General features: G+C 39.0%; 1 protein-coding gene across 1 annotated transcript in view; it reads right to left on the bottom strand.

Moving 5' to 3' along the window:
- Positions 1 to 23,510, bottom strand: part of GLG1 (golgi glycoprotein 1) — a 126,919-nt gene that overhangs the window by 44,179 nt on the left and 59,230 nt on the right. Inside the window, exons 2-4 of the mRNA XM_037063640.1 lie at positions 15,797 to 15,829; positions 13,447 to 13,533; positions 7,205 to 7,420 (exon numbers count right to left, since the gene is read on the bottom strand). Coding sequence (XP_036919535.1) covers positions 7,205 to 7,420; positions 13,447 to 13,533; positions 15,797 to 15,829 — 336 coding nt within the window. The remainder of the gene's footprint in view (positions 1 to 7,204; positions 7,421 to 13,446; positions 13,534 to 15,796; positions 15,830 to 23,510) is intronic.

Here is a 23,510-nt window from a genome sequence, read left to right as displayed (position 1 = left end):
ATTTCCCACGTAATAGTATTTTTAGTCAAGTTAAAAAAAACCCCACAAAATCCATTGAGAAAAAGTATTATAGAGACACTATTTCTCCTTTTTTCTATTCCACATTGCCCACAAAGACCCAAACATGTACAATTTGTAGTGTAACAGTCACTTGGTGTTTTGGATTTATCTTAATGTGATTTTAATGAGATTACCACTACTTATTTACACAATTGGGATTATTTTATGCTTTTAAAAATTACTTGTGCTATTCCAGTTATCCCAATTTTTCCTTTACACCCATACACACAGCAACCCCACTTCCTCGGGCTATCCCCACACCACTGTTCATGTCCGTGGGTCACACATGTAAGTTCTTCAGCAACTCCATTTCCTGTACTGCGCCTCACATCCCCATGGCTGTTCTGTAACTCCCTAGTTGCACTTCTCAGCCCTCTCACATCTTCACCCATTCCCACATACAACCCTCCCATCTGGCAACCATCCAAACGTTCTCCAAATCCAGAATTCTGTCTCTGTTCTTGTTTGCTTAGTTTGATTTTTAGATTCAATTGTTGATAGGTATATATTTATTGCCATTTATTTGTTCAGAGTTTTGATCTACTTTTTCTTAAATAAGTCCCTTTAGTACGTCATATAATAATGATTTGGTGGTGATGAACTCCTTTAGTTTTTTCTTTTCTGGGAAGCTCTTTATCTGTCCTTTGATTCTAAATGACAGCTTTGCTGGGTACAGTAATCTTGGCTGCAGGTCCCTGCTTTTCCTGATTTTGAATACTTCTTGCTAATCCCTTCTAGCCGGCAGAGTGTCTTTTGAGAAGTCAGCTGAAAGACTTATGGGAACTCCCTTGTAGGTAACTAACTGCTTTTCTCTTGCTGCTTTTAAGATTCTCCCTTTATCTTTAATCTTTGGCATTTTAATGATGATGTGTCTTGGAGTGGGCCTCTTTGTATCCATCTTGTGTGGGACTCTGAGCTTCCTGGACTTTCATGTCTATTTCCTTCACCAAATTAGGGAAGTTTTCGTCCATTATTTTTTCAAATAGATTTCCAATTTCTTGCTCTTTTTCTTTTCCTTCTGGCACCCCTGTGATGTGAAAATGTTAGAAGTCTTGAAGTTGTCCCAGAGGCTGCTTGCACTGCTCTTATTTTTTGGGGGATGTTTTCTTTTTGTTCTGATTGCTTGTTTTTTGCTCCCTTATGTTCCAAATTATTAATTTGATTCTTGGCTTCATGAACTCTATTGTTATTTCCATGTAAACCGTTCTTTATTTCAGTTAGTATATCCTTCATTTCTGACTGGATCTTTTTATGCTGTTGAGGTCCTAAGTTCCTTGAGCACCCTTAAAACCAATGTTTTAAACTCTGCACCTGAGAGATTGCTTATTTCCATTTCATTTAGCCCTTTTTCTAAAGTTTTCATCTGTTCTTTCATTTGGGCCATATTTCTTTGTCTCCTCATTTTGGCAGCCTCCCTGTGTTTGTTTCTATGTATTAGGTAGAGTTGCTATGACCCCATCTTGGTAGCGTGGCCTTATGTAGTAGGTGCCTTATAGGGTCCAGTGGCACAGCCTCCCCTATGATCCAAGCTGGGTACTCAAGGTGTGCCCTCCGTGTGGGGTGAGTACATGCATCCTTGAGTCTTGATTGCTGCTGACAGGTCAATGGGAGGGATTTACCTAGGCCAGGAAGCTGCAAGAACTGGCTATAACCACTCGCTATCAATCTCTGCCTGTTGTGAAGGGTCAGCCATGCAGGGAAGGGTGGTGGTGCTCAGACATGGTCTGTAGCTCTCCACTGAATGCATGGGCTCTGGTGTTTCCCAGGTGGTACAGGCCAAGGTCAGCCCCCATGTGTTGTGCCCAGGACCACCGTGTAAGAACTATGAAGCGATCTGAGATTGCTGCTACTTGTGCTGGGCTTGGAGATTCCCAGGTGAAGCCAAGCTGTGAATCTAGGCTGCCTGCTGCTAGTGACATGCTTGGGATCACTTAGCAAGAGGTACAGAGGCCAGGGGCTTATCGAGGCTGGCTGCTGCTTGTTTGATAGGACTTAGGAAGTTGTGAAGCATGAGCCTTGGCCATCTATATGGAAAAGTCATGGTTAACAGTTTGGGTGGACCCATAATTTGGGTGGGATAAAGTCTCAGGGGATCTCCAGGGCAGGGCAAACAGTGTTAGCCAGGTTGATGGGGACTCAGATATAATATCTGTTGCCAGCTCTGTGGGGGAAGGGCTCAGTAAAGAGACAGTGATCTCTGCCCACATTCCTATCTGGGATAAAGCTGTCCCCCAGCTCCCTCCTTGATGCCAGGTACTTCAATTCCTCCCTGTATGCCAATGGTGCCTTCTGAGCTGTTACCGCAGTGCTACAGCTTAGAGGGAGTTAGTCTGAGTAAGTCCATGTGTAGGTCCTTTAAGGGGAACTGCTTAGGACTCCAGAAGTTTCTTCTATCAACTCAATACCCACTGGTTTCTGCAGCCAGAAGTTGTTCAGACTTATCTTCCTGGTACTGGAACCCTAGGCTGAGGGGCCTAGTGTGGGGCTGGGACTCCTTGCTACCAAGATATCCCTCCCAAATTTTTATCCTTCCATATGTGGATGTGGAACCATCCCATTCTGTGTTTCTGCCATTCCTACCAGTTTGAACAGATGTGGTTTCTTTAGTCATTTATTCATTCAAAATATGAGAAACTTCCCCCGAATATCTTCTACTCAAGAATCCTAATCTTCATACTCAAAAGATATGCTTCAATAACTTGAGAGGTATAACCTTTAATAGAGCAAGACAAAGTAGCAGAAAATATAGTGCTGTCATTTATTTACAGACACACACAAATAAAATCTTGTTATAGTATGATACCCTGGATATGGAATCATCTATACATAATAAAAAGACCCCTAAAAACAGACAGGCAAACATCTATTTTAAGCAAAACTTCAATTCAATAAAAGTTGTTTTTTCTATTTTGTTGTCACAGAGTTTGTTCTGCAGCACACCACTTTCCAAGCAGTCCCATGTTCTCTTCTCATACACCTAAGTGGCGATATGAGTGGCGGCAGTTACTGTGCAGATGAGCAAACAGAAGCTTAGAGGAGTTTATCAATTCATCCGAGTTGCACAATGTAACGTGGCTTGCTAAGACCCTGGGGCTCGAGGAACCTCCTAAAATTTGTAGGTGGATTTTGTATATTTTTTCCAAGAAAATTTCATAGTTTTCATTTAATTTCAAAAGGTTTGCTGACCCCAAAAAGATTAGGAAGCACAGTATACCAGCAGATTCTCATGTCTTAACCTTTCTCACTAGCTGAATAGTTAGTTCTATTTAATGCTTGGAAACCTGAGATGACCAAAAATTTTTTTGGAGAGAAATTCCAAACAGATAAACCTCTCAGGGACAAGTGACAAAAAGATGATGACAGAGAAAAGTGGACACAAAAACCCCAGAAATCCAGAGTAAGGCTTACTTTTTCTTCCTAAGTTATGAGTGATATTCAAATCTGTCCATGACCCACTTAGAGAAGGCTTGCTTATTTCCACTTTCCACAGGAAAAATAAACGTATAACAGATCTGAACAGAAATATACCAGCCATATATTATTCATAGTATATAAGAGATTATTATAAACAGGGTTTTATGCTATAAAAATATGTCCTATATGGAATCTTGGTAGATGGCTGCTAGCAATTAGGTCTTAATCATATAAAAGAGGTTGAAAATAATACCATGATAATGAAACTTGATTTAGATTCAGTATTTGGTCCTGGCATCATAGGGTAAAGAAATGATTTCCATGTAATGAATTGAAATATTTCCCCAAATACTTAGGGTTTATAACTATTTTAAATGTAGCATTAGTAAGATTAATAGGCCTATTATACCTTATAATAGGTCCACATTCGCTTCTTATTGGATCTAAGAAGGCATCATCATGGTCTGAGACCACCCAAGGTTCTGAGATTTAACTTCAATTATACCAACTGTAGCACCATATACTGGCACTGGCCCATAACAGGGCCTCCATTAGATGTTTTCATTCATCATAACTTTAGATAGGTGCTTTTTCAAATAAAGATATTTCAGGAATTCTTCTCAATTACCCAGAGTCTCTGAGCTTTTTGTTTCACTCCATTTGAGTTATATAGTGTATGCAAATATCTGACAAAAGAAAACCGTTTGGCTAATTACTGCATATATATGAAAGCAAGGGAAGTGAACTATGCACCAGCACATTATCTACAAGAAAATAAAATGACTTAGGTTGAAAAACATTGTGTTATTAATATAGAAAATGATATAAAAAACAAACAATCCTGTAAGTGGACTTACCATGAGTTTTTAAAATTCCACTAAGGTGAGACAAATGTCTGTCTTAAAATTACTCCTAGTGTCCTCATCAATTTTTAGCAGTTTGATAAGTAATGTATTTTTCTCTCCCATATACTATGTCCCTACCACCTCCCCCCCACTTTTAAGAACAGAAAGGAATAACACTAAACCAATCTCAAAAAAGCAAGCAAGAACTCAGTTTTCATCTCTGCTATAAATTCTCTATTTCAATGTTTTTGATATCTTCTGTGATCTGTATCACTACATAAAGAGAAAAAGAATATCTGAAGTATTCAAAGTAGTTGGTTAAAAGCAGGCAATGATAAAATGATGTAATTATGAGTGAAAAGTATAAAAGTAGCAATAATATGGCTCATGTCCATATTAAGTTCCTATACTGGATGCCGCATTCTAGTTTCTCTTCAGATGATGTAAATCATTTACACTTTTACTTTTGGAGATCTGCACTTTTACTTTAACAATATTCATTTAGAAAATTCTAAAGATCTTATTAATATATAGTCTTTGGTTCTACATTTTATATATAGTAACATTTTTTTAAAAATCACCATAATTTTGAAATCATGACATTTATATGCTCATACAGAGGAGGGTACAAACAGGTTCTAACCACGACACTTTCTCCTCCGCCCTTTGAGGCAGGTGCATTCAAAGCTGAAGAGGAGTTTGCAAGCTTCAGTGTCAACAAATTTGAAATCAACGAGCCTATTCTCTTCTGTGGTCCGGAGCCAAATCATTATTTTCCAGGATAATTTTCATATCTAAATAACTAGCTACACAGAAGTAAACAAGTTATAGTTTAAATTGAAGTTAAATCTCAGAACCTTGGGTGGTCTCAAACCATGATGATGCCTTCTTAGATCCAATAAGAAGCGAATGTGGACCTATTATAAGGTATAATAGGCCTATTAATCTTACTAATGCTACATTTAAAATAGTTATAAACCCTAAGTATTTGGGGAAATATTTCAATTCATTACATGGAAATCATTTCTTTACCCTATGATGCCAGGACCAAATACTGAATCTAAATCAAGTTTCATTATCATGGTATTATTTTCAACCTCTTGTTATAGTTATAAAAGGCAAAGAACGGCTGAGGACATGCTTCCTCATTTTTAAAACTGGCTGTAGCACCAGAGTGGATTATATAGGAAGGAACATGCTTTCAGAAGTGCAGGCATGAGTCACATTTGTTACTGTGCCCAAAATACAAGAAAGCCTTTGATGTCAAAGTTGGGGTGCCTGGTATAAACAGAAATTCACCTAACTGGTAGGTATAGTAAAAGATAAAAATGAGCAAAGTATGCATGTTGATGGTCCACAGAATCATCTTTTGTTATTTTAACAAGGCTGAAAACCCTCACTGTCATGTCTTTGGGCTCTGGCTCCACTATTTTCTGCAATCATTTCAGTCACTGCAGACTTAACTCTCACATGCTACTGAAAGCAGGTTCTACACCGACACTCAGATTGCTGGCGGGAAGCTAACTAGAGATCATCTTGGCAGTCATTAGGGAAGAACTACTGCAAAGAGAGGTGAATGTACAGCACGGACCACTTACTACGACTATGAAGAAGAGTCATCGCTGACTTTTGAAAAGTTATGTCTGGAACACTCATGTGAAGATTTTAAAAAGAGTGAGGGTTGGAATATAATCTCCAATATCCTAAACAAACCAGAGGACCTTCCTGAATTATCAGGGTGACTTAAGTGTATTTGTGCCATTTCTAGTATCTGCTGAGAAGGGGGGGGTAATCTGCCTTCTTTATTAAAACTGGTCTTTATTTAGCTGAGAGCTGTATGCCAAGTTCACAGTGCTCTCAAGATAGACTCAGAGGTGCCCTATGAAAGAGCCAGAGCCCTGTGTGGTGTGAAGGAAAGGGTACTTGATGACAGCCAGACAATAACCAGGATTAAAACCTTCACTGGAACTGGTGTGTGAAATTTACAGTTCCGGCACATAATATCATACCCTCTTTCCTCCGTGAGGGAAAACTGCAAAGCATGATGCAAAGAATGAATAGGAACAAAGAGACAAATGGATTTTATTTTTCTTCCTATTTCCTAAACAGCAGACTAATGAACAGTACCAATTAAGAGCTAATGCCATATGCATACCCTGGACTATTTCTCCCACTGGCACCTATTACTTCTCAGGAGTTTCCTTCATTTTTTTTTAGCAAACAAGTTCAGAATAAACCTTGTTAAACCTCCATTATGACCTTCTAGACAACAGACTTGAAGGAAAAAAATAAGATCAAATATAATAAAGGAAGAACCTACTAGCAGGTAGGTAGTTATTTTTCTTAACCTACGAGGAGGCAGGTAGTTATTTTTCTTTCCTGTCTTTACTAAAACTAATTCTTCTGAGATGAAGGTAAATAGATCACATTTTTTCTGACAAACTAGAAGTACTTTCACATAACTTAAAATTTTCTGATATTTAAATATCTTCTTTTGTACTGGTGTGCTGAGTGATTTTTTTTTATGGCAACAGTGAGGTATATGCAGACAAAGTTTTGAGAACTCAAGCCTCTCCTAACCCAACTACTATTCTCATAAGACTACACAATGTTTTGCCAGAGAATGTTTAGGTAACCAGCAAGTGGTTTAGTATTTTGAAGATAATACTATAGTAGCAGGTATTAATTCCTCTACTTCTCCATACCTTTGGAATATTTTGTCATAAACAGATGAAATGCATTCAACTAGCCTAAGATCTTGGGGCTGTCTGGGACTTCAACTTGAAGGCTACCTGCAGCCCTAAATTTCTTCCATGCCAGTTATACAATTCTTTTCATTTATCAAGTTCATAAGACCCCTTTGGTAAAGCCAGTGTAGTACCTACCTTTTCTCCAAGCCGAATGCTACCACATTTCAGAAGGTTGATGTCATTTTTGCAGTTATCCATGAAGCCACAGATGAGACGGTAATCACTGAAAATGATGGCTGTCATCTTAGTGATGTACTGGTGACACTGGTACTCAGTGATGTTGCCTCGGTGATCCACCAAGCAGGAAACCAAGTAACCTTTTCCTACTGGTTCATCAGCACATTCTTTAATCTGCTCAAAACAAAGTGACTGTCTTACAAAAGTATTTTATTCTCACATCAAACACGTTTTTAAAAAGATTTTATCTTTATTTATTTTTAGAGAGAGGGGAAGAGGGGAAGGAAGACACAGGAAGAAACACTGATGTGAAAAAGAAACATCCATTGATCAGTTGCCTTTGGTACACCCCGCAACTGGGGACCAAACCTACAATCCAGGCATGTGCCCTAACCGGGAATCGAACCAACGACCTTTCGCTTTGCAGGATGATGCTCAAACAAGCCACACCAGTCAAGGCTCACATCAAACAACTTTTACAAAAGAATGTCTGACATTTTCATGTTCACAGTGTGTCTAGCCTACTCAGCTTGTTGTGCTCTCTAGGAAATACCTGATTAATGTGTTTTGCAAGAAAATACATGTATATATACACAAATGCTAGACAGAACTCATGTCCAAATGAAGTAAAAAGAACTGGTAAAACTTTCAGCTATATTGAAATATAACTAAAAAGAGCTTTTAACATTCTAAATGGTTCTACTGAGAAATTCCTTTATGCATGCAAAGCATGCAATGGACAGTGAGGAGATTAATCTCAGGAAAGCAGGTGCAGAACTGAAGTCAGGTTGCAAGCCAAGCTACACAGCAAACTGCTGTTGTTAAGTAAACCTACAGGCCAAGGGGAGGGAGGAAAGGCATAATATTACTTCTTGACATGACAGTAATGTGTTCCAAATTAACTATAAATATGGACATGTGTTTTTGAGCTTAGTAAAATCTCAGCCTCACCACTGTGGTCTGGAACAGAATCGTGTCTAAAGTGATGTTCAGTGCAGTCTGGCAAGAAGTTTGCAAATGGGAAGGCCACTGCAAACCTAATTTGTGTGGTTTCAACATAAGATGTAGTAGATCAAGCACACAGTGATTTCACATGGTTAGTGGTCCTGCAAAGTGTGTATCAAACCACAAGTGCTAATGAAGCAAATTAACCAAAAATGCTGAAATTCAAATCTGCTTACAGGGTTATAAGCTTGGATTGCAAAGCAAAGAAGGTTGTTTGGAAAAAGCCTATTACTGCATTTAGAGAAATTAAAAAAAACCCCACAAAAATAGCAATTTTAAGAAAAGAAAGGAACCAAAGGTAAATATTTATTCTGAATATAAATGAGAAAGGAATTTTTTGGTTTTACTGTGTTTTTTGAAACCAATGGAGATCACTCTCCACTATTACATCACTTAATGTAAATGTGTATATAGGGCAAAGCAAATATAACCTCTTTTCCAAAAGATGCTAGGTGAAGGACATACCACACATTATCCTCTGGGCCACTGGGTCTCTTTATGTCTAACTCCAGACTAAGTCAAAGACTCAGTTCAAGACAGAAAACTGTGTTTACTTTTTTTTAAAATATATTTTATTGATTATAGCATTAGAGTTGTTCTATTCCCCCCCTTCAATCCCCTCCCCCAGCACCCTCCCTCCCCCACCATTCTCCGCCCCTTGTTTATAACCACGTGTCTCAAGTTCTTTGGATTCTATATTTCCCCCACTATTCTCGCCCTCCCCTCTATCTATTTTCTACCTACCATCTATGCTATTTTCTGTGCCTTCTCCCTCCTTCTCCCACTCCCCTGTTTCTAACCCTCCATGTGTTCTTCATTTCTATGGTTCCACTCCTGATCTAGCTGTCCTCTTAGTTTGCTTTTGTTTTAGGTGTGGTTGTTAATAACTGTGTGTTTGCTGTCCTTTCACTGTTCATATTTTTCATCTTCTTTTCCTTAGATAAGTCCCTTTAGCATTTCATATAATAAGGGCTTGGTGATGATGAACTCCTTCAACTTGACCTTATCTGAGAAGCACTTTATCTGTCCTTCCATTCTAAATGAAAGTTTTGCTGGATAAAGCAATCTTGGCTGTAGGTCTTTGGATTTCATGACTTGGAATACTTCTTTCCAGCCCCTTCTTGCCTGTAAGGTCTCTTTTGAGAAATCCGCTGACAGTCTGATGGGTACTCCTTTGTAGGTGACTGTCCCCTTATCCCTTGCTGCTTCTAGGATTCTCTCCTTCATTTTAGTCTTGGCTAATGTAATTATGATGTGCCTTGGTGTGTTCCTTCTTGGGTCCAACTTCTTTGGGACTCTCTGAGCTTCCTGGATTTCCTGGAAGTCTATTTCCTTTGCCAGACTGGGGAAGTTCTCCTTTATTATTTGTTCAAATACGTTTTCCACTCGTGGCTGTTTCTTTCCCCCTTCTGGTACCCCTATAATTCGGATGTTGGAACGTTTAAAGTTGTCCTGGAGGTTCCTAAGCCTCTCCTCATTTTTCTGAATTCTCATTTCTTCATTTTTTTCAGGTTGGATGTTTTGTTCTTCCTTCTGGTCCATTCCATTGATTTGAGTCCCAGTTTCCTTTCCATCACTATTGGTTTCCTGTGCATCTCCCTTCATTTCAATTAGTTTAGCCTTCATATGTTCCTCTAATTTGTGACTATAATCTACCAGTTCTGTGAGCATCCTGATAAATAGTGTCCTGAATTGTGCTTCTGAGAGGCTGGCAATTTCTTGGTTGCTTAGAGTTATTGGCTCTGGGACTTTGAGTTCTTCTTGGGCCATCTTTTGGGTTGTTCGTGCCTGTTCCATAGCAGGATCAGAGCCCTAAAGTGTTCACTAGAACAGGGCAACTAAGTCGCTGGGTTGTGACGCTGTATGTGGGGGCGGGGTAAAAGAGGGACTATGGCGTCCTGTCCGCTGCCTGCCACCACGGCCCTCACTGGTGTTGCAGTTGCGCATTTCGTCCCACTGTACACGAGTGTGCCACCGCCGTCAGCCCTCGCCACCTGGGGCCTGCGTGGTTTGTCTCACTGTGCTCGAATATGCGCCCGTGGTCTGCCCCGCACCCCGACTGGTTCCCGTCTGCCTGCGCGCCTGGGTCGGGGCCCTGTCCTGCTCGCTGCTGGCTCCGCCCCTCTTACCGTCCCCGTTGAACGGTTAGATGTAGTCGGACTTCCGTATAATTCAATTTTCTGTCCTTCGGTTGTGTCTTTGTTTCTCCAAACCTTTGTTGTATTCAAACTTGGTTGTGGGAGAAGGCACAGGGTTTTCACCTACGCCTCCATCTTGGCGGAAGTCCCTGTGTTTACTTTTTAAGAAGCAAACTTTGGAATTTAAATAAATAGTCTCACACTGGCTTCAAGATGCATGGATCTTCAACAGTCAAGATAAATGCAATTGTTTTCGCCAACCTTGATCTCTTTTTTTGTGATGACTAAAAGTTGGCCATGAATATTATTCCCAAGAGAAGGATTTTTTTTTTTGAGCAAAACAGAATTCAGTTCAAAAAGTAAAAGGAAAAATAACTCCTCGAAAATTTCAGCATTTACCAGACACCTGGGTTTGAAAATTTAATGAAGTAGAAATTTTCAGACAGATTCTAATACTGGAGAATTGGCAGTTTAAAAATCTTAAGAAAACACAAGACTACATGTTGAACTGGAGCCCCAATAAGAAATTAAATGTATATTTACTTCTAATCACTTGAGATTTTATTGAAACACCAAAATGTAATATCTATTTGCATTTTAGTTCACTACCAATTATAATAGGATGTATAGTGTTTGAATTAGAAGTTTAAGCTTTTCTTCAACCATTCTATTGGACAGAAGTTTACTACGACAGAAAAAAATTTCTAAGATTAACAGCAAAAAAACAGCATTAAAGTATCAACATATTTATGAATGGGAGTAAACTCTGAAGTGGCAGGGGGCAGGCCCACTCTATTTTTGACATGAAGACAGGAGAAAAGCTGGCCTTGTTTGGTTCGATCGTGGAGAGTATGTAAAAGTTCAGTTTGCAGTTGCAGGTATTTGTGCATTGTTGTTTTTCTCCTTGGAAGTAGGATTCCAAAATTAGGAAAGAAAATAGGAAGGAGTTGTAGAATAAAATATTTACTCGACAATCATACTTTTCCTGATATTTCATTTTCCTGACTCCTGTATAATATCCTTCTAAGAAGGGAGAAGTGCCCTTATTCCTTGAATGTTTTACAGAATCACGACACTCCAGAATGTTACGAGGCGGCCATCATTACATACGCATTATAAGGAAGTCAGTGTGTGTTTGTGTATGTCGTTCCAAATGTATCTATCTTCATTCCTTTAAAACCTTTGATACCATATTCATCATGTCCAAAATATATTTTATATGTGCATATAAAATATATATAAATAAAATAAGCAAAGAGTGAAATCATTCTGATAAACCTGCATATTCTGTGAGCCAAATTCCCACATAGCAATGAAACTGGTATGTGTAGCCAGTCATATGGCTAGTAGCCAAAGAAGTTTGAGGAGAATACTGAAACTAAAAGCTAAGGATCAATGTTTCAAAGATATGCTCTTCTATTCTGAGGCCTGAGGGTAATGTGAGGAAGAGCCATTGCTTTAAAAGAATAAAACAAGTCCCTGGCTGGTGTAGCTCAGTGGATTGAGCACAGGCCTGCGAACCAGAGGATCATGGTTCAATTCCCAGTCAGGGCACATACCTGGGCTGCAGGCCAGTTCCCTGCAGGCCAACTCCCAGAAGGGGACGCACAAAAGGCAACCACACATTGATGTTTCTCTCCCTCTCCCCTTCCCCTCTAAAGATAAATAAATAAATAAAACCTTTAAAAAAAAAAAAAAAGAATAAAACAGCCCTGGCTGGGTGGCCCAGTTGTTTGGAGCGTCATTTGTGCACCAAAAAGTCGTGGCTTCCATTCCCAGTCAGGGCACACACCTAGGTTCAGGGTTCAATCCCTGGTCGGGGTGCATACAGGAGGGAATGGATCGACGTTTCTCTCTCTTTCTCCCTCTTTCCCTATAAAAATCAATAAACATATCCTCTGGCAAGGATTTAAAAAAAGAATAAAACATATCTGATCCAAGATCAGAAGTCTTGAGAAAGAAACAAGCTCCACGGGATCCCATAATGACTTCCGTGAGGATCACAAAGTGGAGGGCTTATCTGGCTGGAGTAGGACTTTCCTTAAGAGCTCATTTTCCAGGAGAAAATGAGAAAATGATCCCAACTTAAGTCATCAAATAGGGTAGTTTGAGGACAGATCTACATGTTGCAAGATTTATAATTTTAACTCTGAGGTGGAAAAATAGCAACTATGTGCTTTGTGATTCTTATACTTCAATATACAGAAATCTGTCTTCCCAGAATTTCTATCACTGTTACAAAAAAAATAACAATAAAAATTTCAAACCCACAATTTTCACTAACATATTTTTCAGACCATAAGACGCACTTTGGTTTTAGAGGAAAATAAGGAAAAAAATTTTGAAGCAAAAAATGTGGTAAAATACTTAATAGCATAATATTTCACCAATGTAAATATAAACAGAACTCAACAGCAGCAATAACAACCATTATTCCTTCCAAACTGGGGGGGGGGGGCGCGGGTGCATCTTATGGTCTGAAAAATAGAGTATTTTACACTAAGCCAAGAGAGATGATTCAAAATCTTCCCCAATTAGTATCCATACAATGCCACACATTTTCATTAATTAGTTCTGTCTTTATATTCCACATCCACTTGTAACAATCTATACAATCTTTTTATACTCCTTTTTAATACTAACTCCTATCTGAAACATATTCCCCTGTGGTTTAAATGATCTAACTGTACAGTCAAAATATTTAGAAACAGTCACAAGCCCCCCAGGGAAACCATTCTGTAGGCCTCAGACATAAGCAGACTGTAACATGCGCAACTGGAGCACTGACGACGAAGCGGTTGTCTTCTCTGGGCGCCCATGGAGCCTGACTATCATCTTGTCTGAATCAACAGCATCCTACTGCAAGTGCGGGTGGACGTTAACAAAAAGAAGTCTAGTTACACCATGCTGGGCCCGTCCCTCAACCAATGCAGAGTGAATTCCAAGAAAAATAAAGTAAATGAATGAGCCATTCCTCCCTTAATAACTGATCAGGTAAAGAGATGTAATGTTCTCTTCAATTATATTAAACACCCACAAAATTCTTTTACAACTTACCTCTGATAAGGTAGATTTGCAAACTTCTCTGGCCACAGATTCAAATTTCGGATCTTTAGTTAGATTCAACTTGTAATTCCACAACAACTAGGTATAAGAAACAAACTTCAGTTAGAATCATATGACACCATCAACTATGATAAATGTAAGTGAATGATAATAAATTATGACACCAATAAATGGTGACAGTTCATCATACAGAGTCAGACAAATGCATACTCAATATTTCTGTTAATGAATAGAAAAGGAAAGAAAATATCATTGCATTTATAGGCAAAAGGAAAAAAGGTACAGACAAAATAAACACTACCATTCACACACCCTTTTTTTTTGTTTTTTTACTTAAAGGTAATTTTTTTAATGTCAAGAAAAAAATTAACCCAAAATCCCTGATGAAGGATGAAGTTTTCAGAGGAAATATTAATAAGTAGTAGAAGCTAAATTCTGCTTAAACCAAAAAGTCTAACCCAAAGCTCAGCTTTTGGGGGTTAGTCTAATTACGCGTGTCAGCAACTCCCCATAATAAAAGCTCAGTAAAACTAGCATGGAATTTAATCAAATGCTTTTTAATGTGTCTATTGAGATAACATGATTTTTCTTCTTCAATTAGATTAATTTTTCAACTATTAAATTTAACCTCAACCGGAGTAAAACCAATTCTGTATTGATGTATTTCCCTTCTTACATTTTACAGGATTCAATTTGCTTTTAATTTGCTTAGCATTTTTTCATCTATGGTTCATGAGTGACACTGGCCGGTGTTTCCTTTCTGGTTATGTCCTTATTAGGAGAGAGTGACGTTACATTAGCCCCATAATGAACAGGAGGATGTCTCCCTATTTTTATTCTCTGAAAGACTGTTGTTATTCTTTCGTAAATTTTTGTACAAATTAACCAATAAATCCATCTGGCCTTCAAGGTTTCTTTACTGGGAAGATTTTTATTTACAGATTCAATTTTTAAAATAAACATTGGGTTATTCAGATTTTCAACGTTTTATCTTAGTTTTGGTAAATTTGTTTTTCTAGGAATTTGTCCACTGCATCAACATTTTCCATTTCATTGGCCAAAAAATCATTCATAACTATCATATCTCTCATTTAATGACATGAATTCATCCCTGAACTCCCTACTATGTAGGAAGTTTTTCAATTTTTAAAATTTCTTCCATTACAAGAGGCATTATAATGCCAACCCACGTATCAGATTGTGAGGGCTGTCATAACAAAATATCACAAATTTCTTAAACAAAGAAATTTACTTGCTCGTAATTTCGGAGGCCAGAAGTCTGAGATCAAGGTGTTGAAAGTACAGACTGAGGCCCCTCCCCTTTCCTTGTAGGTGGGCGTCTTCACTTTGTATCTTCACATGTTCTCCTCTTTGTGTCTGTGTCCTAATCTTCTTTTCTATGACACCAATTGTCCCCTTTTCTGTGTACTATTGTCCCTATTTTCCTTTCATATTCTCCCTATTCTCCAGCTCTTGGGGTTGTAAGGCACAGATCAGCTTCTTTTTGAGCTTTCCCTCTGCCAAACTGAGTCAACTGATGAATTTTGAAGTTTTTTCCTATTTTTCTTTATAAATAATGCCATAGCAAATATCCTTTTATAGACACATTTTAATCCATTCTTTTTTTAAAAGATTTTATTTATTTATCTTTAGAGGGGAAGGGAAGGAGAGGGAGAGAAATATCAATGTATGGTTGCCTCTCGTGCGTCCCCTGCTGGGAACTGGCCTGCAACCCAGGCATGTGCCCTGACTGGAAATCAAACCTCGATCGTGTGGTTCGCAGGCCCGCTAAAGCATTCTTTTAAGTGTAACTACAAATAAATTCTAAGAAGTAAGAAATGCTGGACCAAAGCACATACTCATTTTAAGATGAGTGCTTTATAAGTAAGTTTTTCTTATTTATATTCGTGTTGTTAGCCAGAGCAGAATTCAGGAAACTTTTTCTGCAAAGGCCAGAAACTAAATATTTTAGGTTTTGAGGAACCTATTAGTCACTTCTGCAATTACTAAATGACCTTACGATGACTAAATAAAACCACCTTAAAATACAGAAATCTAAATTGTAAACTTAATAAGCACAGAAACAATTATTTCATGTGACAGCTACAGGAAAATTTAAGCTTAGGTACAGCAATATTATTTGGCAGAACCTGCTGGTTTCTACACTGGAGGAGTATTTGTAAACATACCATAGCCCTTAAACAGGGTTCATCATCCTCTTTTTAAGATTAAGAGAATTTTACAAAATATAATACTTCCCAGAACAACAGGAAAAGCATCCCAAAACTTGTTGTCATATATCTAAAGCACATATGGTGAATCATGAAAAAGCCATACTTACATGATTACAATCTGAAGAAATTTCATTTTCAGGCTAAAGGGAAAGAAAAAAATAAGAGAGGGTGCTTTAAAAATCTCAAATCTCAAGTTTTCAAACACCACCAAAATAGACTCAAAACAGGAAATCTGAATATTCAACTAAATATGTTTCTTCAATACAAGGAGTAAAGTGGAGCTTATATATCTTTCAGATTGGCAGGGAGAAATATGACAGGAAAGCAGACGAGACGCAATCCTTTCCCATCAACAGTAAAATCTGGAGAAGGGGAGAATGAAGAAGCACTCGTTCATACTGGACCTAATACAACAGTGACATGAGGATCCTTACACGACACTTCATAATTCTGAAAGATAAAGAGGGTCAAGTACAATAGGGTGCCCTTTCTTTAAAGAGGGTGCCCTTTCTTTAGAGAAAGTTAGAAATCTAAAAAAAATTGTATTATTAAAAAGGGCAAAAAGTCCATCAATAATTTAAAAATTAGTCTCCTATCACCATTTTGGAAAGGCAAGTGATGTGGACAGAGAATTTCTATGTACTATGTTTGTAATTTCTATGAGTCTATAATCTTGCAAGTCTATAATTAAAAATATAAAATTTTTTAAAACCAAAAATTTTACATATATATACATATTCATATTCTCCCATGAATCCATTTGTTTTGTAAAGCAAGGTACCCACACCAGAGATAAAATAAACTTTGAATTCCATGACAAAAAGGTAGACTAGATCATGCCTAATATCACATAGCTTTGCAATACATATTTCCTTTAGTTCCCTTGTTCATAAGATTAAAGGAGATACAATCCTAATAACACACATCACAATAAAGCACCATTTATTTCCTTTGAGTTTCGATAGCATTCCAACCTGTTCAAAGTGAATTCTGTGTGCCTTCCATGAAATATTACCAACGTTTAAGTTGTAAAAAGCATCATTTTCAAAATAAAAAGATTCTTTCTATTTAAGGATAGGTAAAAGACACAAGAAAACAGTGCCCTGGCTGGTGCAGCTCAGCAGACTAAGCATGGGCCTGCAAACCAAAGCATCGCCGGTTCAATTCCCAGTCAGGGTACATGCCTGGGTTGTGGGCCAGGTCCCCAGTAGAGGGGTGTGAGAGGCAACCACCCATTGATGTTTCATTCCCTCTTTCTCCTTTCCTTTCCCTCTCTCAAAAAATAAATAAATAAAATCTTTTTTAAAAAGAAAAGAAAATAGTAAGCCCTGGCCAGATAGCTCAACTGGTTAGAGTGTCATCCTGATACACTAAGGTTGCAAGTTCAATCCCTGGTTGAGGCATAGAACAAGAATCAACCAATGAATGCATAACTAAGTGGAACAATAAAACCGATGTCTCTCTCAAATGATATTTTTAAAAAAAATTTTAAAGAAGAAATTGGTAAACATTAATAAACTGAGTGGCCACACCTAACATCACTTCAAGAAGAAAAAGTTTCCAGGAAACTTGATTTTACTGCAGGATTTAGTAGGCATCAATACTAATATAAAAACTTATTTTCATACTTATTGATCAAACATTTTATTAAAACTGACTTTAACAGACTGCTGCGGTTGGCGGCGGTTGGCAGATCCTAGGCATGGGGTGGCAACAGGCAGACCCAGTGAGGGTGCAAGGTGGCTGGATGACCGCAGTCACACATTCGCAGTCAGATAAACCAGGCGAAGGGGCGAGCAGTGAGACAGACCACTCAGGCCAGGGCCCCGGCGATGCGAATTAAAGCCTAAAAGCACCAATTGGAAAAACTTTCGCCCTGGCTGGCGTAGCTCTGTGGATTGAGCGCGGGCCTGTGAACCAGACGATCGCAGTTCCATTCCCAGTCAGGGCACATGCCTGGGTTGCAGGCCAGTTTACAGCAGGGGCCAGTTCCCAGCAGGGGATGCAGGAGAAGCAACCATACATTGATGTTTCTCTTCCTTTCTCCTTCCCTTCCCCTCTAAAGATAAATAAATAAAATCTTTTTAAAAAAAGAAAATACTGAGTTTTTCCAAAAAAACCAAAACCAAAAAACTTTTGGGTTCGAGGTGCTGGGAGAAGCTCCCAGGCTAACAGAGTTTGTTGGAGAGACCCACAGGGTCCTGGAGGGTGCACAGGCCCACACACCTGGGAGCCTGCACCAGGGAGCCCGCACCAGGGGGGTCACAGTTTGCTTGCAGGAAGCAGCAGAGGGAACTGAAATCCGAGAGAGAGCAGAACAAACGCCATTGCTCCTCTCTGACCCCACTCCCACATACAGCATCAGAACTCAGCAACTGGGTCAGCCCGCCCTGGTGAACACCTAAGGCTCCGCCCCTCATATGTAACAGGTGCAAACAGACTAAAACATTATAGCTCAAGAACAGCTCAAAGCCCCAGAGCCAATACTTCTAAGTGACCAAGAGACAGTCAACCTATCAGATGCACAGTTCAAAACACTGGTGATCAGGATTCTCACAGAACTGGCTGATTTTGGTCACAAATTAGAGGAACAAATGAAGGCTAAACTAACGGAAATGAAGGTAAATGCACAGGAAACCAATAGTGATGGAAAGGAAACTAGCGGGGAGGGGGGGGCGGGGGGGGACTCAAATCAAGGGAGTGGACCCCAAGGTACAGAAGGAAGAAAAAAACAACCAAACAGAAAAGAATGAAGAAACAAGAATTCAAAAAAATGAGAAGACGCTTAGGAACCTCCAGGACATCTTTAAACGTTCCAACATCCGAGTTATAGGGGTACCAGAAGGGGAAGAGGAACAGCAACAAGTGGAAAACATATTTGAACAAGTAGTAAAGGAGAACTTCCCCAACCTGGCAAAGGAATTAGACTTCTAAGAAATCCAGGAATCTCAGAGAGTCTCAAAGAAGGTGGACCCAAGAAGGAACACACCAAGACATATCATAATTACATTACCCAAGATTAAAATGAAGGAGAGAAACCTAGAAGCAGCAAGAGATAAGGGGACAGTCACCTACAAAGGAGTTCCCATCAGACTGTCAGTGGATTTCTCAAAAGAGACCTTCCAGGCAAGAAGGGGCTGGAAAGAAGTTTTCCAAGTCATGAAATCCAAAGACCTATATTCAAGATTGCTCTATCCAGCAAAGCTTCATTTAGAATGGAAGGGCAGATAAAGTGCTTCTCAGATAAGGTCAAATTCAAGGAGTTCATCATCACCAAGCCCTTATTATATGAAATGTTAAAGGGACTTATCTAAGGAAAAGAAGATAAAAAATATGAACAGTGAAAGGACAGCAAACTCACAGTTATTAACAACCACACCTAAAACAAAAGCAAACTAAGAGGACACCTAGGTCAGGAGCAGAACCATAGAAATGGAGATCACATGGAGGGTTAGCAACATGGGAGTGGCAGGAGGAGAAAGGGGAGAAGGTACAGAGAATAAATAGTATAGATGGTGGGGAGAAAACAGACGGGGGGGGAGGGCAAGCATAGTATGGGAAATACAGAATCTGAAGAACTTGTGACACATGGACATAAACTAAAGAGGGGGAATGATGGGGGAGGGGTGTGCAAGGTAGAGGGGAATGAAGTGGGGGAATGGGACAACGGTAATGGCATAATCAATAAAAATATTTTAAAAAAAGAATGCTTTTTATTTGAGAAGTTTCCTACTTTATACTCCTTTAATCCCTCCCTTAATTTTTTCAATCAATCAGCAATTCTAGTTCTTACTCAAACAAAGCATGGAAGGTAATTAACATCATTATCATTTCTACTCATACTCATTTCTGCTAAACAATAACTTTAGATTAAAGGGCCACTCTTGAAAGAAATTCAGGGCACTAGAGAACTTTCAAAATAACATAGTCTAATAAGATGTAAGTTACCCATGGGGAAAAAGTGTTGTCATGTTTACAGTCCAAAGGGACCTATCATAGCAAATTTATGACTGTTACAATCTACCACTCCCAAGAGTGGTAGATTGAATGATTTCCCTCAGTTTTTCACTCCTTAATAGAATTTAAGAGCCAGACCCTTTGCCCTGTAACTCTGCACAGCCCACTGCCTGGACTGAGCACACATTCACCCGGCTCCACGGATACGCCCCTGATGTTAGGTGAGGCCATGGACTTGCGTTAACTAATGGGACTTCAGCAGACATAACAGGAGCACAGACTTTAAACGTGCTTGGGTGGTTTGAACGTGCTTCATTCCCCCACTTCATTCCCCATGCCTTCATTTCCCATCAGCACAGTGATGATGGTGGGGCCTTTGGGGAGCACAAGAAAAAGAAAGGTAGATGGAATAAATAAACAAAGCTACTACTGCTCCAGAGCAGCAATTTCCAACCGGTATGCCACAAGCACATGTAAACGTGCAATACCTGACTATTCAGTCGGGGGCATTGATGTCTTTTCTCTCAAACTGTCAAATAAAAAAATGACAACAGGCAATAAATACAACAATAGCTGCCTGATGTGAATGAATCAAAATTACAACTTTTTTCAGACAGACAAAACATGTATTTTTTTGGAGTGCCACAGAATTTTAGCAATTAGTTTATGTGTGCCATGAGATGGAAAAGGTTGAAAATCATTGCTCTAGAGTGATTTGTCTGACAGCTATACGATGAATTTAGATGTAGGCAGCCCAGGTAAGAAACTGATGGAAAAGTTAGATCAACTAGGGATCTTGGATTAGCCCTTGAATAATCACAGCAAGTTATAAAAAATTTTGCTTGATTTGGCTTTTCTAAATTAATGATTTAAATGTTTTGGGTATTACTGTACTTTAATGTCCTAGTTGGGTAGCCAAAGCTGAAAGAGTTTATTTTAAGGTTTAAACCCCTAGTCCTTCCTTTAAGAATTGGTTTTAAGGAAAGAAACAGAATGGTGGAAGAACAGAAGCAGTTAGCTAGAGAAGCAGTGTGATTTTGGGTGGGTCAATTCTCCAGACCCCTGAGGACCAGTTTTGGACTAGAAAAGGGATTTCTTCTACGTAGGATCCACGAACATACTTAAGACGTGAGAATGTCTTAAATAACTTTTGTATGCTGAGTACATTTTTCTGACAAGAGAATCCACAGTTGTCATAATCTCAGAAAGATCCCTAAGACAAGAAAAGATTTGCCCTTGCTGGTGTGGCTCAGTGGACTGAGTGCCGGTCTGCAAACCAAAAGGTCTCCAGTTCGATTCCCGGTCAGAGCACATGCCTGGGTTGCAGGCCAGGCCCTCAGCAGGGGGTGTGTGCAGCAACCACACATTGATGTTTCTCTCCCTCTCTTTCTCCCTCCCTTACCTTCTCTCTAAAATAAATAAATAAAATTAAAAAAATTAAGAACATTTATCTAAAATAGATGAAATTCTTTCTAGCTTTCTGAGTCTATAAAACAAATATTTATTGAATTACACATCTTTTTAATGTTGGTAATTTGCATATTATGATTTTGGTTCCCTTCTTCAACCTAATCATTCTCTGCTGGTCAAATTCACTGCAAAGAAGTTTCAGAATAAAGAACTGAAAAGCTTGAGTCTGAACATTCAACCATCACACTCATTTAAGAGGATGGTTTTTACAGAAAGCACAAGTCTGGAACTATGATTTCCCCAAGGTGTACGGGCTGAGTTAATGAGTCTGGAAGGAGATATTAAAGGATTCACAAAACTAACTTGGAAGTTGTGCCAGTTTCAGAAACAAAAATGTTTAAGAATTGGACTGTGTCTAGAATATGGAGTATTCCACACAGGTACATCCACTAAAGTTGAACTATCCACCAGATCATACCTGGTACTAAATTACATGACAACAGACTCTGTTTATTAAGGGAAAGATAGTTGCAAGTCAATAGTGTCAGTGCTTTCATGGACTTGCAAAAATCTGGACGCTGGGCAACAACTGGATGCCTCCCTCTGGTTAGAGGCATTCTGCTGCAGCAGTCGGTAAGCTCTTCTGGGAGTTTGTTCACTAAGAACTCAGTAAATGATATAGGCAATCCATTTATTATTAACTTGGCCCAAACCACCCAGCTTCTGCACACCCAAAAAACCAACCCAATATAACATAGTTAGCAATGTTAGATAAACCCAGACTTTTAGTCTTGATAAACTTTCCCCAAGCAAGTATAAACTGAATCTTAACTCTTACATTCATAATTGAGTTCCTTTTAGTCCCTTATTCTGGGCTCAGAATTAATCTTCCTTATTTGTATCCAGGGGTAGCTGCTAAGTATTGCTTTTCCAAAAGGACAATGATCAACACAGGCTTCACGCCATCCAACAATGTTCTGTTTCACCATGGAACTGTTCTTTTGTGTGATTCTTTCACACCATCCATCTCTTCAAAAAGGATTTACTATACAAGCCAGCAGGAGATTTAAAAAAGGTAATGTGATAGAGATTACAGATACTAGCTCTCAAGTAAATTAGTGTGGTAAGGAAATAAAACACAAGTCTGACCTAACCATCACACAAAGCTAAATGTGGAGTTCATGGGGACAGGGGGCGGGCCTGATATTTTAAAGGATGAAAGAGTAACACCATCCCCCACCAGTAGGATGACTGAAAAGAAACCAGAAAGCCTAACGGAGGAGGGTATATTTGAGTTGAGCCTTAAAAGGAAGATGTAATTTGACGCTGTCACGCTGTGTGTCTGCTGAGGAAGACAAGGGGGGGATGTGAGCTGGAAAGGCACGCTTGGGCAGAGGGCAGAGGCTTGAGTGAGATGGTGAGAAACCCAACAGTGACTATTCTTAGGTTTATGAGTACATATTTGGCTCATAAACCTAATCTCCCATGTGATGGGATAACTACAAAGTTCAAATAAAATCTTAAAACTGGTCCAATAATGGTTTCCCACCATCCAAATTAATGTTGTAACTAAACACAGTGTAGACAGTGGTAATTTAATTTACTGTTATTTACCTATGGGCTTCCCGGTGGGTGGTAGGCTGAGAAATACTGTATAGTTATGTCTTCTTGTTACTACTAACTTGAAGGAGGAATAAGGACAGCTACTTCAGAAACTAGAGACACTCCAGTACTGATCTATTCATAGAGTTTCTAACGGCTGAAGAAGTTTACACTAAATGGACAAAAAATAATAGAGAAGACCTAAAAACAGAACAGTTTCTAAAAATCCATCTCTGGAAAGCAGGTCAGATGGACTCAAATACCTCGCTGAATACAGAAGGATCAACAGGAAGCAATGTAAGGCCTTCTGCTGGGGCATACAGATAGACACCAGTCCGTGTAGTCAAAAAAAAGTTCTTTTTATTCTTAATCTAAGTATTTGCTTTGGTGTGGGTTCAGGAAAAGGTCCTGATCATCTGAAGGGGCTGTCAGTCAAGTTCCCCTCCATCTTCGCTTTCTTGGTTTCCAGCTCAGCTAGCTCTTGTAGACTCATTTTGTTCATGCCCTTGAGCTCCAGCTGTTACTCAATCACTTTGGCATTCTGTTTTTACAAGTCAGCAACTTCTCAGTATCCTCTTCTCCATCAGTAGTAGACACGGTGACAGAGCTGAACTTGTCCATGTCTTTGGTCTTTTTAATCATCATTACCTTCTTAGGAGGCTCGTGTTTCCTTTTTTAAAATTTTATTTATTGATTTCAGAGAGACAAAAAGAAAAGAGAAAGAAGAAACATCTATCCGATATTCTACTTATTTATATATTCATTGGTTGATTCTTATATGTGCTCCGACCCCACAACCTTGGTGTATCTAGATGATGCTCTAACCAAGTGAGCTGCCCGGCCAAGACCAGG

This window comes from Sturnira hondurensis, unplaced genomic scaffold (assembly GCF_014824575.4).
Source record: "Sturnira hondurensis isolate 20B ecotype Veracruz unplaced genomic scaffold, ASM1482457v3 Scaffold0014745, whole genome shotgun sequence".
In the NCBI taxonomy this organism is placed as follows: domain Eukaryota; kingdom Metazoa; phylum Chordata; class Mammalia; order Chiroptera; family Phyllostomidae; genus Sturnira; species Sturnira hondurensis.
This window is presented reverse-complemented; position numbering and strand designations above follow the sequence as displayed.